Source organism: Castor canadensis, chromosome 7, assembly GCF_047511655.1.
Source record: "Castor canadensis chromosome 7, mCasCan1.hap1v2, whole genome shotgun sequence".
NCBI lineage: Eukaryota > Metazoa > Chordata > Mammalia > Rodentia > Castoridae > Castor > Castor canadensis.
Window position 1 is genome coordinate 43,261,233 of NC_133392.1, and position 23,578 is coordinate 43,284,810.

At 34.6% G+C, this 23,578-nt stretch overlaps 1 protein-coding gene across 4 annotated transcripts in view; it reads right to left on the minus strand.

Moving 5' to 3' along the window:
• The window catches only part of A1cf (APOBEC1 complementation factor), a 78,842-nt gene extending 55,652 nt beyond the window's left edge, over positions 1-23,190 (minus strand). For 2 of the 4 annotated variants that reach the window (XM_020151902.2, XM_020151901.2), the window contains exons 1-2: positions 23,078-23,190; positions 603-746 (exon numbers count right to left, since the gene is read on the minus strand). In XM_020151902.2, coding sequence (XP_020007491.1) covers positions 603-701 — 99 coding nt within the window. In that variant the 5' untranslated portion in view covers positions 702-746; positions 23,078-23,190. Of the gene's footprint in view, positions 1-602; positions 747-23,077 lie in introns of those variants that run through there. The other 2 variants (XM_074078867.1, XM_074078866.1) reach the window with 2 other exon arrangements.
• Between the last annotated feature and the right edge of the window lie 388 nt (positions 23,191-23,578).

Below are 23,578 nucleotides of genomic sequence, written 5' to 3' on the forward strand. Positions count from 1 at the left end.
AACACATTGTTTTACCATAAAAAGCAACGTTATCTATTCAAATAGGATAATTTATGTATATCTAATACCAATTTGCTTTTTAATGCAGCATTCATTCTCTAAAGGAAATTATCATGACAATTTACAGAGAATTTCTAACAACCAGTGTCGATAAATAGTTTTAAGGTTGTGGTCTTCTTTTTCTTTTCCAAATGTGCTACCATGGACAGAAATTAGGGCTATCTGTTCTAGATTGATGGATATGTAATCTGAGAAAACAAAGAAATCTGAGAGAATGAGCTAAATTACTTAGCTGGAAATTCCAGATGCCTTTTAATATTTTTGAATGTTCTTTCAAAATTGTGATAGTCTCTACGACTGCTTCTGTTTTCAAATGACAAGTTAAGGTTGAATGGATAACTCAGAGTAGAAAGAATGTTACCTATAGGGCCATCTACAAAACTGAAAAGAGGCAATTTTTTTTTCTTCTTTTCTAATGGAAAAGGGCAACTATCTAAAGAATTACATAACTAACCTTTCACATTTTACATCTAAGGACCCACATATTCCCACCACTCTGAATTCAGTGGTGGGTCCCAGCAGATATCATGAGAAGTTCCTACCTGCACCAAGCTATATCCTGTGCGCTGGACCAGTGCACGGAGGGCTGCTTCCTTCTGGGTGCCGCTCAATCCATCCCCGGATTTGTGATTTGATTCCATTGAGAGTGATTATCAGCAAAAAATCAGGTTAATTAGGGTTGCTCACTGAAACCAAATTTAAGATAAATTAAGTAAATTACTGTTGCAAAGTCCAAACATGTCCTTTTAATAAAGGACACGTTTAGGAAACACTATAATGTTTCCTAACACTATAAATGAACCATTCAGGTTAGAGTACCACCTAACAGCCACACACGAACAAGGCCAGGTAAATGCAGTCATTCAAAAAAAGAAGTTTGTAAAAATCATTGAATTTAGTTGAAAATTGAATGTCAAAAACAAATAGTACTTGCTATCCAATCAGAATACAAAGCAGTAATTCTCAGTCCAATTACCTCACGATGTCACCAAATGCTCAAAAGAAAATTAGCTGACATCAATTAAAGGAATATGAAGGATGGTCTTTACAGATGTGGGAAAGTATGATGATCAGATCAAACCAATAGGTTAGGGCGTCGGAGTTCTCAGAGATCGAGCTTCATGTATTGATTCTTTGTGTTACCTAAGACATCTACTTATTTTCCACACACAGATTTCTAGAACAGAGTGTGCTGGTGACAGATACATAGAAGTCGTCATGCAAACAACCCTACGTAATAAAAATGTGACGTGGATTTTAACAAAACAAGAGCAATTGCTCCTTTTGAGTGGGTGTTGGAAGGGTATATTCCACATAACCACTCAGTAGACAGAGCACGTGAAACCTTGTGTAGAATCTAGGACATGATGTTTTAAGAGTGTGTGAACCTAATTCCAAATGTTGTGGTTGTCAAATCCATAGGTTCACAGGACAAGAGCAATGGCTATTCTGAAGGGCCCAGGCTGTGGTGGCACGAGGCACTATAGGGTCCTATGTATGTAGAGATGAGTGCTGACAGGCTCGGTTAGAGTGAGAGCAACCGAGGACAGTGGGAATGGGTTACAGTGATTCGGGCCAATGCAATCCTAAAGCACATGACGACAGGTCTTCTTGAAAATTTTCTATCAAATACATTGAGATTCTCTATCCTGAGTTTTTATTGTCGTTTAAAGAAACAGAATGAATAAAGCATTAGTAATATAGGAAAATGAGTAAAATATCAAATAACAGAAAAAAAGTGAACCTGGAGTGATCGTTTTAGAAAAATGCAGTTTCAAGACTAAAAGTATTATTGCTTATATTACTTAAGTAGAATAGCAATGAAATATTACTTCTAGAATCATAAATGTTATTAGTAGCATTTAATTTGTTAATTTGTTAATTAATTAGGGTTGCTCACTGTAACTAAATTTAAGATAAATTAAGTAAATTTATATATAAATATTATTAGTATTATTCCAAGTATCAGAACATTATTGTTAACAATGGTAACAGTAGGTATTCTGATATTAAAGTGATAGAAGAAAAGCCTGCAAAATAATCAGTATCATTTAGAACAAAATATTTTCAATGTAACTTAGAAACTCAAAGGGAAAAATACGCAATTCCAGAAGAATATCCATTAGCTGTAACGGGGACAGAACAGGTCGTTCTCTGCATGTAACCTGACCATTTTGACCTTTGACCTTTCAGATAATTCTTGCTTATTCTTGACCCAGGTGAATTCAGTTTGCCTTCATTCATTCTTTTTTTTTATTTTTTATTTTTTAATTTTTTTTTATTATTATTCATATGTGCATACAATGCTTGGGTCATTTCTAAAGTATTTAGCAAGTGCTGTGTGTGCCCCTGCCCAACTGAGAACATCATGATTCATGGGCAGTTTGCTAACTCGGTAATTTAGCAGGCCAGTTTCAGTGTCTATGCTTTGCAAAAAAAAAAAATTTTAATCCTGATTTTGTGTCTTTGTTAGGAACAAATTAGAATTTCTTTTTAACAGTGGTGATTTAATATGCTTGTGGCAATTCAGGTTGGAGCAAGTAGCTTTACTCACACCTTTAGAGTACAAATAGGTCTATGGATCTTACAATATACAGTGAATCAAGACCTCTATTCAGTTTATAATCCTAATCTGTTGGTAAATACAGTTGTAGAAATTGCATTGAAATGATATAAATCCTCATAACAGATAAATAAAACTACAAAAGTCATTTATAAAAATCTCTTACAATAGTTAGATTTTTGCCTTAAAGGTAATTTTCTTAATAATATTACTAAATTTACTGTTACTGAAATTCTTTTTTTTTTTTTCCCTTAATTAGGACCCTCTCAAACTCTCCCACTGAGCTGAGTTTAACACATAAGAGCCTAGGGGACTGGGGGCGGGGTCTGAGGAGATTATTACATATATCTTAACAGTTCTTTCAAGGCAAAGTCTACAGTCTTTTGGCCCAGTTGCAATTTTGCTCTTTGCTGGACTTCATCTTCTCCATTAAAAACATAACAGTTCATGGTGACATGATAAGTTTGTTTTTGTAAAACCTACTTTTAGTTTGGTTAATAATTAGTAAAGGTGAGTAAAGATATTTTGATATGAAAAAGATCTTTTGATCACATATGAGTTCATTCTGAAATTATTGAGAGGAATCCATGTAACGTGCGAATTCAGTCTCGAGTCATTAGAAATCAGGACATGGACATAAAATTCAGAATTTGCTACAAGATACACTTGAGGGACTGGAGTTGTATCTCAGTGGTAGAACACTTTCTTAGCATGTGTGAGGCCCTGGGTTCCATCCCTATCACCACAAAACAACAACAAAAAACAAAACAAAACAAAAAAAAAAGAGACTTGATCTTCAATTCTTTTTCTCAAAAACAAAGCCCTCTCCCAATGTTGACCTGATCTGATAGATGAGCTTGAATCTCAGGTAAATATTTTTTTAAGCAAGTTCAACTTTTGGTCAATTTGAAATAAAGATTTTGCAATATATTTTCTAATTTAGCACAGTATAAATTCTTTAGGTGTGAGACTACAATATTTTGAAAGAGTAGTATCCAATGTAATTTATTGAGGCAAGAGAATTCCAAATCTATACATACCCTTGAAGCTAGAAAAAAGAATCATCAGTTTTTACTACTTATTAATAGAAATGATGGTGAGTACTGTATTCAAAGAATTTTTGACACTGGGGATAGCAGAGAACAAAACAGATCCTTCTTCCAAAACATCTCATAGAGTTTTATACTGGATAGAACAGACAATAAAGATTAATAAGTAGCATGTAGTATGCTTATGATAATATCTGAGGAGAAAAAAATAAAATAAGGAAGAATATGAAGGATGTGTTCATGGGTAGGTGCACATGAAGAAAGTATGGTCGTGATAAAGTGAATTTGGGAAGAGACCTGGTGAAGTAAGGGTGTATTTGAGTGGAGCTTTATAGGCAGAGGGCATGACAAGAGGAAGGAACTGATGGAAGGAACATTGAACAGGCCAGGGTAGGAGAGGATGAAGCTGAGTGAGAGTGAAGAAGTGGGAGATGAAATTAGAGAGAAAACGGCTGATCAGATCATGGAAGACCTTGTCAGTCATGGTAAGGAATTTGTCTTTGCTCTGAGATGTGAAGCCAGAGGTTAACAAGATTTTACTTAGGTTACAAGATGAGGATGACTGAGAGAAGAAAGGGGCAAAGAAAAGGAAGTTTGTTAGAGAAAGGTTACAGTTAGCATTACAGGAAAGGTTCATATATTCACATGCCCCCCATAAGCATCAATTTCTTCATTTGTGAATTAGGATAACAAGCAGGCTATGGTCAGTGCTGTTATGAAGATGACTGACAAATACTTGTGAAGTGTTTAGTTTAGGATTGGCATAGAGGTAACCTTCTAGTGGGATTCCTGCTAATGACTCATGATGGAGGACAGAGGTTGGAGTCAAGGAACAGCAAAGTGATTTCCTGAGAAGGGACCTCCTGCACATGTCAGCACCTCAGTGTATAATTTCCTTACCTTTCTCTTCTTCCTTAAATTCACTCTAAATGAGATGAGGGAGGAACCAGTGATGTGAAAAGTAGGGGTCTTGTCTAGTGCTGCCAGCTTTCAGTAATCTGTGATTAATTCCTGCCCATCCTCTCTGACAGTATGTTTGCCTCAGAGATGGAATTCTTGGTTCAAAGGTATACAACCTCCTATATAAAATGTTCCCCTCCTAAAGAGGATCAGGGGAAGGGGAAGGAATAATAAAGGAGGGTATTAGCAAGTAGATATGATCAAAGTATATTATATGTATACATGAAAGTCACAATGAAGCCCATTATTTAATATGTGATAGTAAAAAATAATTTAAAAAATGTCCCCCCCCCCTTTTTTTTGTAAATTTGGTGGTACTGGGGATTGATCCCAAGGCCTCATGCATGCTAGGCAAACACTCAACCACTGAGCTACATCCCCAGCAGTTTTTTTTTTTTTTCAAGTGGGATGAAGTTTGAACTCAGGACTTCATGCTTGCAAAGCAGGCACTCCTCTGCTTCAGCCACTCTACCAGGGCAGACTGGCTCTATTTTGGTTCTTTTTTTTTTTTTTTTTTTTGGCAGTGCTAGGGTTTGAATTCAGGGCTTCATGCTTGCTAGGCAAGTGCTCTACCACTTGAGCCACACCCCCAGTAAAAATATCTCCTCTTTTACTCTTCTCTTCTGTTTCAGTGGAAGCTCTCAAGGCCTCAGTTTCCTTACATTTTAATTTAGGATAGGGACTGGAGGCATGGCTCTGGTGGTAGAGCACCTGCCTTGAACATGAAAAGCTCTGGGTTCAACCCGCATTATCATCAACAAAATAAAATTAGGATAATAATAGTTTGTACTTAGTTCTTTTGAGAATTAAACATTGCCATTATTTAATATACTCAGAATGGTTCCTGACATTTAATAACTATTCAATGTTAGCTATTATATGATTTTTTCCTCATAATTATTAATCTCTAATTCCAAGAGGTAGAATTTCAAAAATCCTTGTGGGGAGGATAATGTACCACGTCCTTTAGGACTACATTCTAGATTCCACTTCCAGTTTCCATCATGCAGCTAGCCACTCACCATTAGCGTGCTTCCTTCTTCCTCCAGGTTCACTGCTTGGAAAGATTTTTCCTTCCCATGTCTTCTGACCTCACTACTTTGGTCTTACTGATCCTTCTAGGCTTGATCAAAATGTTGTCTCTGAAGTGCTTTCTTTGACAACCTCCATGGTAACAGTAAGTGCCACCTCCACAATGCTCTGAAACGCTTTACATTGTTGTATATCCCATTGTAATCATTTACTTCCCATGTCAGTCTCTTTCACTGACCTGGGATCTTGTGAAGTGTAGGGATGATCTTGTACTCATTGTTTGCTCAAAAGGTTTAGCCTGATGTTATATTAACTGTTCAATAGATATTTGTGGAATATATCAAAGACTTTGGATCAGCAATTTGGTAGCCTATAATGACTTGCACTCAATCAGAAGTGAAATTAACCTGAATCTAATACCTTAACACATATTATTTTTTTTCTTTCAGTCATTTCCTGAAAATTCTATACTGTAATAAACTTGCATTGTATGAGAAATTGATTTTCATGGTTTATCTGCATTTATGCTTAATTCAAAGCAATGCGATTGAAAAATAGAGTTGATACACTTTTCTCTGATAATTCTATAGAAATACATACTTTTTCCTTCTCTATACCTTTCTGATTTTATATTTGCAATGTTAGTGCCCATTTGATGAAGAAGAATCTTCATCAACTTGGAGCTATGATTTCTATCTTCCTGAAAGGTAGGGTATGGTTGGAATGAACTTCTCACCTTGTCACTTGGCTGGACTGCTTAAAAGAGTTCACCCAGAGTTCACTGTTAGGTAAAGTCAGAACTCCAGTTCCTGACCCTGATGGCCTCAGGTGCCATGGGACCTAGTTCAGAGAAGGTGGCAGGGAAATAGAAATGAAAAGGACATGGGAATAGAGGAGAATGTATGTGTGAGAAAATTCTGACTTTTCCAAATTTATACCTATCAGGTGGATATTATTTTGTGCTCTGTAATTATAAGTGGTCTGGAAAGAGGAACTACATTTATTTTGTAAATGTAAATTGTTCGCACATGGAGAGCCAAGTTGTGAAGGCAAACCAGGAGAGGTTTTAAGTGAGATTTGTTATATGATTTTGCCAGAAGCTATGACAATGTTGGAACATTCTATTGCCCTAATACAACATACATTGGCAATTAAAGAAATAGAAAGTGGGGAAACAGATTCTGTTTTATTTTTAAAGTTTCTCAAAATGGTAAATTGGAAAGATATGAGACAGAAATAACATGCTAGGAAAGCACATTTAAAACGTCAAGAAAGAGGGCTGGGATGTAGCTCAGGAGAGTGCTTGCCTAGTTATGCTCAAGGCTGTGGGTTCAATTCCCAGCACTGGAACAAAAATTATTACACAAGGCTGGGGGTGTAGCTCAGTAGTAGTGCATGTGCTCAAGGCCCTGAGTTTTATCCCCAGCATAAAAACAAAAACAAAGCACCAAAAGACACAGAAAAGTCAAGAAAGTATAGCTTCAAAAGACAATGCAGATAGGATAGTTGTAAATGATTGGAAGAGAACAAAAAAGAGACAAAAGAGATAAAGACAGAATTAAAGTAGAACATTTCTTGCTTAAACATTTAGTGAATTAATTTATCCTCAACTTTAGCAGAAAGGTCAATAAATGATGGCTACTATATATATATACCTGTGGGAAATAATTTAGTTAGGAAATGAAGTTCTATTATTAAATTCACTATATTATTTATTTGATTAGATTTTTTTTGAAGAAGTTGGGCAAGGAAACTGAATGGAGAGACTATTTCTGCTTGGTAAACAGCGGAAAGGTGTTTTTTTGTAACTGAGTGGGAGCCTCTGTTATACAGATGTATAACTTAAAATACACAGATGTGTATTTTAAGTTGTTGATGGCTTCGCTTGCTTTTAGGATCTCTCAAAACCAAACCCAGTGTTCCCCCAATGTATTCTTGTACCCTGGCATTGCATGGTGTAGGTGAGACATAACCCTAATGCAATATGGTTTTAGCATGAATTTTAGGCTTCTAGTGTCTCCTAAGAAGTTTACACAGAATTCCAGATTGCACTGAGATGGTTTGCTAAGGATTTGTGAGCAAAGTTCATGCATTTACCTGACAATACTGTGTAAATATTACCTTGCATTGCTTGATAAAATGAATATAAAACAACTCTAGCATTCAACTTGGGAAAATGTATACAATTTGTGTTAGGTTTATTTTAAAATTGAATTAATGTTCTAGCTCTTCTTTGAGGCATACATCATGAAGCATAGGGAAAATTAATACAGAATCTACATATATAATTCCAAAATTTAGCCAGAATGACTTCACAAAAAATCTCAATATGTGGCATCTTAATTTTTAAAAATAAGAAGTATAAAAAAATTAATCAGAATCTCCTCTATGGCTATTGAGGCATTAGTGATGAATTTTGCATTAATTTGGGGCATGTCAATTTTTGGGCCTGGACAAGCCTTACAATAAAGAAGGTACATAAATTAAAATTGTTCATAGTGAATATATTAATTTTACTTGTAATTATTAACAAAATCCTCCTTTGTGTTAGGTTCTAAATTTAAATTTCAGTTCTGCCACCATGATTTTTTCCTTAGGCCTGGTTTCCTATTTTAAAAAATTAGGAGCACTAATACTTAACTTGAGTTTTTTTTTTAAGATTTAATAAATAAACTAATGAATATGAGTACCTAACATAGTGGTTAGCATTCAGAAGATGCTCAGTAAATATTCCTTTCTTGCTCCTTTTCTGCCACTTTGGTTCATTCATCTTAGCCATCTCTTGTGAGGTTCTTATTTGTTAGTCTCACAGCTAGCAGTTGTCCAAGGTGGAAGAAATGTAGTTTTAGATGCATTAGCTTAAGCTCCTTTGAGTTGTCTTAATAATCAATCTAGTTATTTCACTTACATTTGTTTTTCACTGCTTGTGCAGGAAAACTTTTTAAGCTCCTGCCCCTATGTGTGTTTTTCATCTCTCATAGAGCATGTTAGCATTGCAATGAAAATTAGACACCTTAAACAGCCAGTAATAGGGTGATAGTTGAGTAAACAGTGGTATAGTACAGTCAGCCAAACTGATGTTCTAGAAGAATGTAGAAAGATGGGGATACATATTTTTGAAATATAATCAAATAGAAAAGATAGGTTGCAAAATGATGTGTGTTCTGATTTCTCTAATATTAATTTTTATGTTGTTCACAAAGACTAATTTTAAAAGGCTAACTGGTTGATCTGAATGGTAGTTTTATTTTCTTTCTTCTTGCTTATTTGATTATTTTTAGTTTTCTATGACATATAGCTCATATAACTTAAAAAACTGAAATTATGTTAATAAATGTACATTGAAGAAAATGTCATAGATTTTATTATGAGAGCTGGTCAAGATTCTGTTCTGAGAAAACTGTTTATCACTTATTAGAAAATAAAAAAAACACTGAAAATAAGAGGAATCAAAGATAAAAGTATAATTAATAAAATAAAAATTAGCAGACTTGATAAATCTAAGAGATGATTGAAAAGGTGAGTTAAGGAGCACACCATTGGCAATGCTGACGAGGTACAAAGAAGAAATACATTTTAATAATGAGTGGAAAAATAGACCCATAGATCTACAGACTTCTTAAAAATAAGAATACTTTTACTAATAATTTAAAAATACAGATGCAGTAGAAAATTACTTAGAAAAGTATGAATTTGCAAAATTGTATCAAGGATAAGTTAAAAATTTGGATAAACTAATAACCATTTATTACATTGAAAAACATTACATATTTTCCTTTCAAATAAAACCATGTATAGACGGTATTATCAGGCAAGTTTTATAAATCATTTAAGAAACAAATAATTTCCTTATTATATAAAATGCTTTGAAGAACAGAAAATAATAGAAAACAGGAAATTATCTGTAGACTTATCACATCTCTGACAAAACTGGAGAAGTCATAAAGCAGAAACTAGATCAACACCACATGTGAATTTAGGTATGAACTGTATATAGCAAAGTATCAAAATAATAAATAATAAACAAGTTGGGATTTTTACAGTAATGTGAAAATTATTCAACATTGGCATTCTTGAAGTTAAATTCTCTCCACAAATACAGAAAAACTCATTATCAACACAGTAAATGTAAAAGTGACACTTAATAAGATTTAACACCCATATTGGTTTGAAAAATAGCAAAACTCGTCATAAGTTAGAAATAGAAAAAAACACCCTTGGTTGATAAAGAGCCTCTATCAGTAACATGCAGCAATATCTAATATTGAAAATGCAATCATTACTCTCATTAGGAACAAATAAATCAACCATAAAAATCTATCATAACAAAGGATACTCAAGGGCAAGTATAAATATTCTCTAACAGACAGGTCAAGCAAAATGTAAGGAGAAAATCTGAACAGTAGAAGAAGAACTTATAAAATAAGAATAAACTTAATGAGAAATGTCTAAAACCTATATTAAGAAAATGGGAAAATTCTACTAAAAGACCTAAAGAATGGTTAAATGACTGGCTTATTATAATAAAGATATCAATTCTTCCTAAACTATTAATTTAATGCAATTCCAATTTAAATCCTGAAAAATTTACTTTGAAATTTAACAAATTGATTCCACAATTCATCTGGCAGGGAAAATGTGCAGTAAATGTCTCAACAAAAATTAAAAGCATGGGATGATTTGGAATCAGCCCACTCAACAGTTAAAGATAAAACAAGCATAAGCATAGACAAATAGATTAATGAATGAGATAAAAGCCTTGACCCATGGTTTTGTTTATATTGGAATTTGCCAATAGATGCTATTTTGTATCACAGAGAGGCTATAAGCAATTTGGCCAGCATATCACCAAGTAACTTATGCCCTAATTCTAAATGGATTAAAGAGATAATCTTCAAAAAACATTGTATAACTATGAAAAGAAAGTATATGAGAACTTTTTATAATCTTGTGGTATAGAAAAAGGTTTTCCCAACTAAGCATGTAAAGTGCAATAATGAAAAAATACTAGCAGATTTAACTATATTGATATTATAAACTTCGGTAAAATAAAGTTAAAAAGAGGTCACAGACTAAAAGAAAATAATTGTTATTTAAATAATACACAGGTGATGGCTCACTTGGCAAGATTGGGTTCAGTTTTATAGTTACTTTTATTATTGTATCTGAATTAAAGTATTGGTTCCTTTTTTCCATTGGTCTTTAGTCATTGTTGTAGACAGAGAGAAAGAAGTTAACTAGAAACCATGTATCTGATGGGTTAGCACTAAATTGCTGGGTTTCCATCTGAAATATATCCTGTACTTTTAAGATGAGACTGTTATTGTTGTTGAGAAGCAGTGCTGATAGACACAACTTTCTAGAAAGAAATGGTCATTTTTGCAGACATATATAAGATAACAATATGATTATTGCTTATTGATGATTAAAATTCATATGCTACCCTATTTGGAATCATTCTAAATCCCAACTAGAGTAACTTAAAAGTAGCAAAACCTGATACTGGGGAATTTGCACTGTAGTAAAAATATCCATGGAGAAAAACTAAATTATATCAAGAGAAAAATACCATTGGAGTGACTGACTTAGAGTTTATCGGAGAAAAGCAACAAGCACATGTATAATATAGAAATTATTGTATTATAATTTTTGCATATGCTTTTGTATAAACATACATATATGTATGTATATCTTTGCACATATTTGAGCAACATGCAAGGGGAAGGGGAGATATGTTTTCTCTATTTCTTTTTTTTAGCTATGTCAAAATCAGGAATCAGATACAATCTCATTTCAAAAAGTTACCAGAACTCTTGAGAAAGTTAAACATGCTTATCTGGCCAACAGAGCATCATTCTTGCAAAACAATCCTGACATCTAGAAATCCTTTTTGTTTGTTTGGGGATAAAGTAATTTCAGATGGTCAGACCAAAATATTTTCATTTAAAAATCTGTTTAAAATGGTGTATTTATGGTACAAGAGCAACACTTCTGTTTTTTAGCATATTTTCATTAAATGGGTATTACAGAGGCACATTTTGTTCACTTCAAAAGACATTTCACCATTTATTTGCTTAAAATGCCCTTTCCATATCAACCAGAAACCGTTTAAATCCCTGGGATTTAACTTGAAATGGTAAATTATACAAGGAAAGACAAGAAGAGGAAGCATTAACTTATGCAAATCTCTTTGAAACAGGACTTTGAAATTTAACTGCCAGTGTTCTTAAATTTTAGCAAGTAGCATTTACTCTATTAAATCTTGCCTTTTTCTATTTTTATTATGTTCTTTAAAACAACTTCACTATAATCTTCTGCTCAGTTTGAGAGAATTCCTTAACAGTGACTTCAATAACTTGCTTTAAGATCCTCTCCTTATACAATTAACACATTCTTTCCACTGGCACTAAATGATCACCAAAGAGTAGCCTTAGAAGAGACAGATGAAAACAGGTATATGATTCAGAAGCTTGTAGAAAGAACAGACATCCTGCATGGTCTCCTGTCAGAATCACCCACAGTCTTCCCAACTTGTGCAGGGGTTAGATCTGACTCATCTGGAGTGGAGCCCAGAAAATAGGCCATTTGTTAATAATAATATGCAGCTGAGTTTAGAAAAGCTGACTTATGCTATAATGTATACACATTAAATGCCAAAATAAAACAATTGAAATTATCCCACCTGCCAAATAGTGAGGATGGATACTCATGAAAATATATTAAAAGAAGAAAAAGACTATTAAAAAAGGTAGAGACTACATTATAAGGGAAAAGGAAAAACTGTTCTGAGTTTTCTCTAATAATTTTTTGTCTACATTTTCAACATTTCCAGTGCATAAATATTTTCTGAATTACTGGCAGAAACTACCTCAAAATATGCATTGTTACCAGATTCTGGCTAAACTGATTTGTTTTCAATTCGGTCTCAATGAGGACTAACCAAGAAAGTATATTAACACTATCCATAAAACTATTACTTGTTGCTCTGAGTGCAGAAGGAAGACAAAATCTGTGAGGAGAGAAAGGATAGAGAGAAGAGTGAGGAAGAGTTCTGGAGAGAGGGGCAGATATAGGAAGAAGTAGAGTCAGGTTGATAATAGGACACCTGAACAGTTCTATGAATGAATTTCTACCCTGAAGACTTGTGACTGTCTATCCAGAACTAGCCCTAACGTAGAAGGCTCAAGAGCCTGGACCTTGAAATTTTTTCACTTTTTTTCTATATGCAGTCTTGTTTGTGGGTCTGTCTATGTGACATGACTGTGTCCATATACATAGTGATAAGGTCTTGGAAGCCAGAACAGGCAGCATGAGACCACCCAAGAGACTTCTCTATACTTCTCTTTCCTTTCACACTATCTTGTCATCAGTAGTCTCTTACAAAACCTAGGTAAGATGATCAGAAACTATAAAACAGGGGTACACATATGTGATTTGTTCTCATTCACACTGAAGATTGAAAGATGAATGATAGTTTTTTAATCCAAAAATATTTTAGCAACTTTTTAATGGCAGATGGAAACTGCGTGTGTTGCGGAGAGGAGATGATGGAGAGTTTTAAAATCAGACAACCTGAGAATTTTATCCTGTGAAGGTTAATTGCATCTGTTGATCTCACTAAGCCAATGGGTGCTGGGCTATTTGGCCAGATATTATTCTGGGTATATCTGTGAGGATGATTCTGGATGAGATTAACATTTGAACCAGTAGAATGAGGAAAGCGATTTGCCCTTCCTAATATGGTGGCCTCAGCTAATCAACTGAAAAGCCCCATAGAACAAATAAGACATAGAAGAAACTCCTCCTGTTGGACTGCTTTGAGCTGGGACACTAAACAATTCTGATCCTTTGAACTCAAAATGAAACATTGACTTTTCTTAGGATGCCAGCCTGCTAGCTTCTAGACTAGAATTATACCATTGGCTCTTCTGGTTCTTAGGCCTTGGACTTTGACTGAAAATGTGCACCAGATTCCCTGGGTCTCCTGTTTTCTGTTTGCAAATCTTGGCTCTATGCTTCTATAAGCTTTTGTGAATCTGTGTGCATGTATCTTTATATTTACATACAAATAAACACACCTGTATGCATGTATGTATGTATGTATGTAGGTATGACATATATCCTATTGGTTGTATTTCTCTGGAGAGCCCTGACTAATGCACATAGATAGCTCTGGTTTCTAGAACCTGTGAGATCAGGCTACAGGTGACTGTTAGGTTATCTTCACTAGGTAATTATATCTCTTTCCACTATGCCTGAAGGTCATTGAGAAAAGAGCATTGGCAGAGCTTAGAAATTCTAGAATGACATAACGAGAAGAATTGAAATTCATATTTGTGTTTAATTTTTAAGTGAACTTAAAATTGGTAAAGCTATAATCACTGCATACGATGCAGATATTCTTCATTTTGAAAGCAGATATTTGTTTGAAAGGCCTAGGGCCAATTATTTGTGTGCCATAATACAGAAACCTGACAAATAGTGAGAGCTTCATTTCATTCATTCTTGGTTTGGTTTTATTATTGCTGTCTGTCTGTCATTCATCTTGTTGAGATTGTCCTTTGAACTTAGTTGCTACATCTGGTTTCCTCAGACCAAACTTGGAAAAATTTAAGTTGAGACTCAGTTCTCAGGAAGACTGCCAATCACTGATGAATAAAATACATTTGATCCCAGAGCAAAAATTACTATCTGTCTCAAGCTCTGTGTTTGCAATGAAAAATAACCTATGATTCCCTTTAATGATCCAGATTACATAAGTTCTGATTTTATGCAAGCAAACATGAATCGGAGTAAATTGCTCTTACTTAATTCTTGGCACCTTATCTGTAGCTATCCACCAAGTTCTGATATGTTGCTCTTGTTTTGCCATTAATTATCATCACTGTTACCATCACTTCATACCTATATTATTGCCTTAATTTGTCCTCTAGTGTTTTCTAACTTTAATATTACCTGTACAACACTGGTTAATTTCCATAAGTACCATTTTATTATGTTGCTGTCCTACTAAAAGACTTTTGATGGCTCCACATTTTATTACTCTATCAACTAATGTGAAATTTTTTGTTTTGCCACCTACCAAAATGACTCAACTATGTACTCCATTAACTTACAGATTATATGTTTACTCAGACCAATTTGAAAGATGGTTTGGAGTTAGACAAAGAAGAAGGGAGGAAAGAACTGTAGGGCACAGAGGTGAGTGAAAACAGCAGAGATGACTGAGAAGTTGAGTATGGTTAGAATGTTAAAGGCAAGTTGTGGGAAAGATGGAAAAGGAGTGGGAATGACAACAGGTAAGGCTGATAAGGAAGGAATGAATGGAAGCAATGTCAGCATAATAGAATGCTCTCATCTTTTGAAGTCCCTGGGGTCAGCATGGAAGAATTCTATCAGGACCCTTCTACTTTAGGAAGATGCCTCCATGAAAGGCAAAAAGACTAATTTTGGGAGAGGCAGCAGGGGGGAGGGGAGAGAAGAAGGGCAGTACTATGACAGTAGCAATGAGGATAGGCAGAAGGAGGGCTCTAAAGTCCCTGAGGAATGCACTGATCTCTAGTTCCAGCCTCAGCACAGAGCACTTCATAGCCACTTTACACACCCTTACTTGTTGAACTAAATGGGAATTTCACATGCACTCTCTGACAGACTTTGTTCTCTTGTTTTTTATATTTCCAATATCACTACTTGGTATCAGAACCCATATTTCATCATGCATTGTTGATGACTGATTCATAGGTATCATGGTGACATATTAAGAAAAACAGGGGATCATGGATTCACACTGACTTAGGCTCAAATGTTGGGGTTCCACTTAACTCTAGTTATTTAACCAGTTTCTTCATTTTGAATTTGGAATCAATGATGCTGACTCCATAAAGTAATAGTAGTGATTGAGTGAGATAGGATGCATAGACAGCATTGAGCTTGGATCATGGCACTCAGCACTTTTCTTTAGTTTTTCCCCTTTTCTCCCCAGTAAGGTGGCTCTTTTATTCAACAGACAATACCGTGCATTTATTATGTGCCTAACACTGTTCTGGGTCTGGGTATTAAAAAATAAATAGAATAATTTTCTAGTCTTTTGGGAACTCTTAACTTGTTATGGTAAATACATACTCATTTTCCAGCAGAATAAGAGACTCTGGAAAAGGGAGTGATCAATTATCCTAGGATTGCAAGATCTAGAGAAGCCTCCATAGTTTCCTCAATTTTAGGAATAAAAGCATAATGCATTCTTGTATCTACCACAGCACCTATAAAAATGCTGACCTCAAATGGTAGGGGTGAAAGGTACCACTAATTCAATTCTCAATGTATAAGTAAACATACTTAACACCAACTTCTTCAAGAATAAAGTCATCACCCAGAGCTAATGGGGAGGTTGCCACCAACACATCATGCAGGAAAGAAGGATCTGTCTTGTGCACTTGTCTACAAGAAGGAGTGGTTGTTAAAGTAATATTGAGCAGAGAATGGAGTGCACATTGCCTCAAGACACAGCAATGACTACCGAGGAACATAATAGTGTGTGCTACAGTGATGACTGCTAGATCATGTTAGTGTGTGCTAGAATTCCTTTCTTTTACACAGAGGCTGCAAGGGCTGAGCAATAGTACGGCATATTCCCACATATAATGACAGATATCCTTGATGTCTTTTCATCCAGCCACTTCCTTTAAATGGACACTGACCCCTAACTGTTCATGGCAGTCCTGATATTCCACTTTGTCCCCCCACCTCCCACGTTCAATTTTCTCTGCAGCCGTCTGCTCTTCCAGAAGTTCCTATAAGCCTAGGGGACTCATTTGGGGCAGGTTAATTTACTTCATGCTTTCATTTTTTGTCATGCTCATAACTAATAACTATTCTATTCTATAACAATCATCTGCATTTTAATAAGTAACTTTGAGTATTGACCATTATTTTGGTTATAACTATGGAAATAAAGCCTGAAAAATTTGTACTCTGAAGTGAGGATCTTTTTATTTTATTTTCCTCTGTAATTACTCAAGTTCCTTCAACTCAATCTATATCAACTTAATCAGGAGAATTTTCAGTGATAAAGATTCTCTTGCTGTGGAAAAACCACAAGAGTCAGGAAAAGGTAGCCTCAAATTTGCACCACAAGCCAGTGGTAAAGGTCAAGTTAATTTCTCAGTCACCTAATCTAATCTAAAAAATCACTATCTACATTTCTACCTCATGTTCTCTTCACTCTGTCTCATATAACCATTTTCCTCTATTAAAGCATTGTGTTATCATTACAGAAATGTGATGAAAATTATAGATACAATAACTAAGGCTGATATACCCTTGCATAGTATTGTCCTAAGCACTTTAAGTATAATTTCTGATCTACTTTAATCAACCCTGGCTTTAACAGAAAAGTACTCAGGCACAGAAAATTTAAGAAATTTGCTCAAAGTCACATGGTAGTAAGTGTTGGAGGCAGGATTTAAGCCTAGGCATTCTGGGTCTGGAATATTCCATTTTAACGTATAATCTGTTTCTCTCTGCCATGCCAACACCATAATAATTGGGTGTCTAGAGAAGCCTTTGCAATTATGAGTTATGAATTATTATTACAGAAAATAGTTGACTTTATGGTTTATTTTTGAAAGGTAAATAAAAATTAATTTCTAGACATTATAGGGTTTTTGCTTAGTATGCTAAGGAATACAGAATGACATTCCCGGTGTGATCCCAGTTCAAGTCAATGAACCTATATTAAGTACCTGTTGCAATGAGGAAGTTACATGGAGGGATTAGAGTTTGGTAAGTGTGATACTAGGATGACTTTAATAACAAATCAAAATTATTTAGTAAGTTAATTCTTCCCAAAAGATCAGATGAATACATGCCATTTGAGTCCCTTAGATCACCCTGGGGTTACCCTTGGCCATGACCCTCCACATTCTGTCTTCTTCACCATCCTCTTCAGACATTTGGGTATAAGGTAGCCAAGTCCTTTAGGACAATTACTTTGAGTTTTCAGTGATGCCTCCATGGCTGCTCCTTTCTCTATGTTTATGGTGCCTGTGACTGCATATATTTCTAATGTGAGCTGAATCTGTTCCCCAAGTCACAAAACAGGTCTCCTTTAGCATAGTCTCTGGCTGTGTCAGTCTGTGGGTCTATGCATAGAAAGAAGGATGGGATTTAAGGAGGAGAGAATTCTGTTAACTATGTAAGGCCTATTTATTCTAGCTGTGAGAATTTGCTTAGAGAATCAGCTGAGTTAGAAATGTATACCTTGTAAGGTGATATAATGAATGACAAGGGTCCACCTGAGGGTTGGAGTTTTGCACTTGCAATCTAATTCTATCCAAAAGTATTTTCTATCCTTAGGAAATCCATGTATCTTTTCTCCAACAAAGGATCCCACAGTTTCCTTCTAGCTCTAAGCCTCATTACTCTTCAGTGTTCTATTTGTTCTTGGATTTCAGGGTGATGTTACAAGATAGCTGTGATTCACTTCTGCTTCCATTCCTTACTAGTTTGTAAACTTTGAAAGCTTTCTCCTAAACCTTTGTTTCTTTACTGGAAAAATGCTGTAGAATTGGTAACTACTTTGGAGGATTAAAAGAGTTCACCAATGTGCCTGGCACATGGCAGGAGCTATCTGAGAATGCTAAAGTTGAGTGATTAATGTATCATCATCATCATTTTAGGATGCCAATTCGAATTGGTTGGGGAGAAAATGATTAAACCATGAGGGGCTTTTAGGTATCTTCAGGAAAGAGGATTAGAAAGATATGTCTAGGGATGGATATCTACATGTGCCAACACAGTCTATCACCCTTTGGTATTAGGTTTTTTTCTGATGTCGAAGTGCAGATAACCAGAAGCATTAGGATTTAAGTACATCTAATAAGCCTATTTATTCAGGGTCTACCTGAATAAATATGCACTATCCAGAATCCCAATAAAACAGCTAGACAGAAGAATACTAAAGATACTAGAAACGACAAACAATTGCATGTGTACAAATAGTTTTCCAGTGCTTCAGTAGTCAGTTAGTATACTTTACAATCTTCTGTTCCTTTGCTTCTTCCATGGTGTTATTATAGTATCTTGACTGATTTAATTTTTTTAGGGCTGTTTTCTTCTGAGATCTGAGTGGGACTAGTTTGGCTCTCATATGCATGCAGACCCTTATGTTTGTTCTTCATTGTTTCATCTAAACTCTTAATTGAATAATAAATCAGTTAATATCCAATAGAGTGGTTGAAGACACACTACATATATTGATCTAAATGTTTGTGTAGTACTATGGTATGCAAACAGAGTAAGGAGAGTGCCTTTCAATTAACTAGCTCTCTAACACTGGAATGATAAATCAGGAAGGTTCTTATACTGAATTGAACATGAAGAACTTTGGCATTAGAAACCCACGTAAATTCTTCTGCATAAAATATGTTTATAATCTAGAATATTCTATGGGAACAAGTATTAGAGTAGTTAACTTTGCTAGTTAAATTTAGTGTTCTTTAAGTCAACTGGGATTCCCAAAACAATGATTGTTTTCTAACTGCTGGAGGAAGGGAAGACATGACTACATAATTGAAAGTAGGATTTTATAGTATTACAGACCAATTTGCTCACTTAGATATTCTGTCTAGCCAAATTGTCATGTACTAATTCTCTAGACATATTATTTATTGGAGCACAGCACTGAAAACTAGAGGGAGTTATATTATATCTTTATTACTCCTAGTCTGTTAATATTACCACTGACCAATCCCTGTTGGAATAAGCAAGTCTGGAAAATGTTTTATATATGATTATTATTAATAACTGTACACATATAATCTCATATATAAGTCTATATAGAAAAAGCTTAGCCTATATATCTTCTTCTAAAAAATGAAATCAGAGAGCTCAAGTTATCAGCATGTTTTAGTGAAGATGACCATTTTTACAAAAAGAAATACACTTGGCCTTCTGATTCTCTGGGTTTCCCATCCACAGATTCAGTCAATCATAAGTATTTGAAAAAAATTGTATCTGAACTGAACACATACAGGCTTTATCTTAAATAGTATTCCCTAATATTATATACTATTATATACTATATGGTAGTATAACAACTATTTAATAGCATTTATATTGTATTAGGTATTGTAAATAGTCTAGAGGTGATTGAACATGTACAGGAGGATATGCATAGGTTAAAAAGCAAACATTGCATAATTTTTTATAAGGGACTTGGGGATCAGAGGATTTGGATACCCATTGGGAGTCTTGGAACCAATCCCCAGCAGTTACTAAGGTATGACTATATCTTAAATTTTGATTTGCATCAATCAAAAATATTCAATACAAATTTTTACTTTGCTATATTAAAATTACTAGTGTTAAAAGCTAACAACTCAATTGAAATAGGTTTGACAGCATAAAATGGTAAACTAGCTTTCTTGATACAATTGGAAGTAAATATTTACTAGTAATAACTGCCTGGATTTGCAGTTCCTGGCCAAGGAGCAGATGGGATTTAGATACCTAATGTAGACTGTCGCTGTAAGAGTGGGTCTCCTTTTCCAGCAGCTTTTCCTGGGGGAGTTTGGACTGTTAGAACTGCACTTTAGAGAAGCCTGGTTACTGTTTCCATGAATAAGATAAAATGGTGTTTATCCTCTGTCGATCAATACTGCCTTGTTTGAACTTATTGAGTCATTTAGAGACACATGCAGTGATGAAAGCCATTGTGCAATAGTACCCAGAGTACTACCCAGCTTTCTAAGGGATGACAATATTTTAAAGGACAGTTATTAAAACAGGTTTTTTTAAACATCATCTGTGTGATGAAATGAACATAAACTGAATCAGAATGTCCTGTGGTTTGAATAAAAAGGGCAGTAGACTTTTACTAAGAGTTTGGAGCAATATTCTCCAAAATAAAGGTATATCCTGTATATTTTAATATAAAAAAGAATTATGTATTGTCTCTGTGAATAAATGGATTATGTCTATGATCAATCAAAACTTCCTTATTTTTATAGTTTTCTATCTTAATGAAATTGTTTTGACAAAGAGGAGCTAGTAGGTAAATTTGGGCAGTTTTTGGAGATTATTGCAAGTAAGTAAATGGAAACGAAAGAGAGTTTTGCTGAATTCCTAAGCACCAGGACTGTGCCCAACTATTTTTCTTTATCATTATTTATTCAATCTTCATAAAAGTCTGTGAGGTAGATTTTATGCTTGTTTCACATTTGAGGAATCTGAGATTCAGGCAAGTCATATAATATGCACAAATTCATCAATCTAGAAAGGTTTAGAGCAGACACACCAATTTATCTGTCTGGAGAAACATCCAGAGTACTTTCTGTAATTAATTTTAAAAACCTCTAAGCTAGGCAGAGTCCAGTTTAACAGAAGGTGATGAGAGTAGATGGCTCCTTAGATGTGTTTGACTGTGATGATTTAAATTGATCCTGGTTGTTATGAATGTTAGACATGGGCTGTAACACAAAAGTGATTTATTCTTTTTTAATATGTGTTCCGAGGAATATCAATACTGAGAGAGATGTTCCTAGGAAAAGATATTCTGTTCACAATGAATGTGCATATTTACACACACAGTAAATTTGTAGGAGTTGTGAGTACAGTATAGCTACATGTATGTTCTTTGTCAGACCATCTGGCTGGGGAACCTGGTTCTACCACTTGCTAAATGGGTGACAGTGAGCCTGTTAAGTTATTTGTGCCTCAATTTTGTCATAATAATATTTACTTCATATATATAAGAACAGCATGAGACAAATGTATGGAGATGCTTAGAATTTCACTTGATAATATAGTGCACATTACTTATTATATTGTTATGTAAAACACTCATATAATAAGAAGACCTGCTTTAATTCGTCTAATACCACTTCTCCAACTTACTCAACTATGTAGTCACTTTTTTGCACAACATTTACTAACATTCACTGAATACAGGACAGAAAATGTTGAACGTTGGTAGACCTCAAAATTAACTTGGTGTTAGCCTAGTTGGAAATAATTATTCAGTAGTTTTATGTCCATTGTGTCATTTTGTCCACTGCCCATACAATTTATTATTTCTTTTTCTTGCCATTTTCTCTCTTTCCTTACATGTGATAAATTATAAACCAAAACAGTAAATGTACAAATTTTCTAAAATGGGCAGTATCAACTGTGTTCTAGAAAATACAGTCCTTAAAAATGAACCCTGAAAAAATGCAATAAGAATGAACCTTGTAAGTCATTTGTCTATTTCTCTGTCTTAAGCAGGAGAAAGCCTCTTTGCTTTGACAAGCAAGTGATTTCAATTTTATTTCCAGATTTATCTCTCACTGCATGCTGCCCAATATATTATACAGAATGTTTCAGACCAGACCAACACATCTTAATGCTCCTAAATTATAGTTATAATTGAGTTTGCCAATGTATGTTTTGCAAAATACTAATCTTGTACAATACACAAATAATACTGCATTCTTCATCATCTTTGAGGTATGCAATGCACATCTGAAAAGTCCCATAGTAAGGAAACTCATTTAACTTGAACCTATTCTCCTTTAAACTTACTTTGGTAATCATGACACAAAAGTGTTTCAGTGAAAAAGTTTAGAAGATTTCTGATAGTAATAGGATATTCCCATTAAATGTTCTTACTTCTTTCCCTCATTAGAACCATCATATTCTGGTGTGAACCATATTTTTGGGGTGAACAAAATGATAATGTGAAAATATATCAGCAGTACAGTTGTTCAAACTGTGGAACCTATCTAATAATTAGCCATTCCAAGGTTGAGATTTAACACATTCAAAACCAGCCATGGTTTTGATTCTTATTAGAATCAAAAACAAATAGCTTAGGGTATTCTTTTGCTTAGCAGGGTGACAGCAGGGAAAATAGCAAGAATATATGACAATTTTTTCTCTATGGTAGTAGTGTCTAGATATTAAATATATGAAATTTAAAGTATGATAGGAATTATGATACACACAGAGAAATCAAAATATGCCTGGGATGTTAGTATTCTTGTTGGTTACATTTCTGTTTCTAAATCCTAGGACTTAGCCAGGCAGTTAACTACAACTTTCCCTGCTATCTGGATAGAGTTAAATAAATTTCTCAGAACACTGGCTTCACTCTTCATCAATAGTAAATTCAACAGTGATGAATTTACTATTTTTTTGAGCCTTAGAAATTTATTAAATCAAGGAGCAAAGCATGGCAGCTATCTCATTTTAAGATTACTTGATCGATTTCATACATTCCTTTGTTTTCAGTTGTTTCATTAGTATAGAAACCAACCAGACAATTCCCCGGGTTAGTTTCAGTAACAGTAAAAGCTGTTTTCATGCATTCTCACAGGCACCACAATACACAGTTACAAGGAGTTGAAAGAGAAAACACGAAATGCGTGGGCCATACCTGAGTGATTTCAGAGATCCCCACCCGGAAAAGGTTCCTTGATTATGGCGAATTCAACGTGTCACTCTGGTTATGTCCTAATCATCATATCAAACTCCAAAGGTTCAGTGGCTTTAGGTTTGGTTTACAATTCCTGGGAGTTAAACTTTAACTCACCCTGTCTCTTGCATCCATGAAGCCCTTTGACCAGATAATTGGGTCACTACAGTCCAAACACAATCTACAAAACTACACTTTTTTTGTTTACAAAATTAAAATCTACTTTGCATTAAAAACTACTGGTTAAAACCTACTCTGGACATATTTCATTGACTTAATGCATTTAAAAAGCAGCAGTCACTCGCATTTAGGTAACTAAGATTTTCTTTATGTTAGTTCCTTTGATTTTTGCTATGTCAAAGTGACATCAAGGCTAAAGTAATTTAGGAGAATATTTCTTTGTTTTATAATTTTTCTATCACTGTATTACACAGAGGAGTTTTGGGTCAAGTATGTAGATAA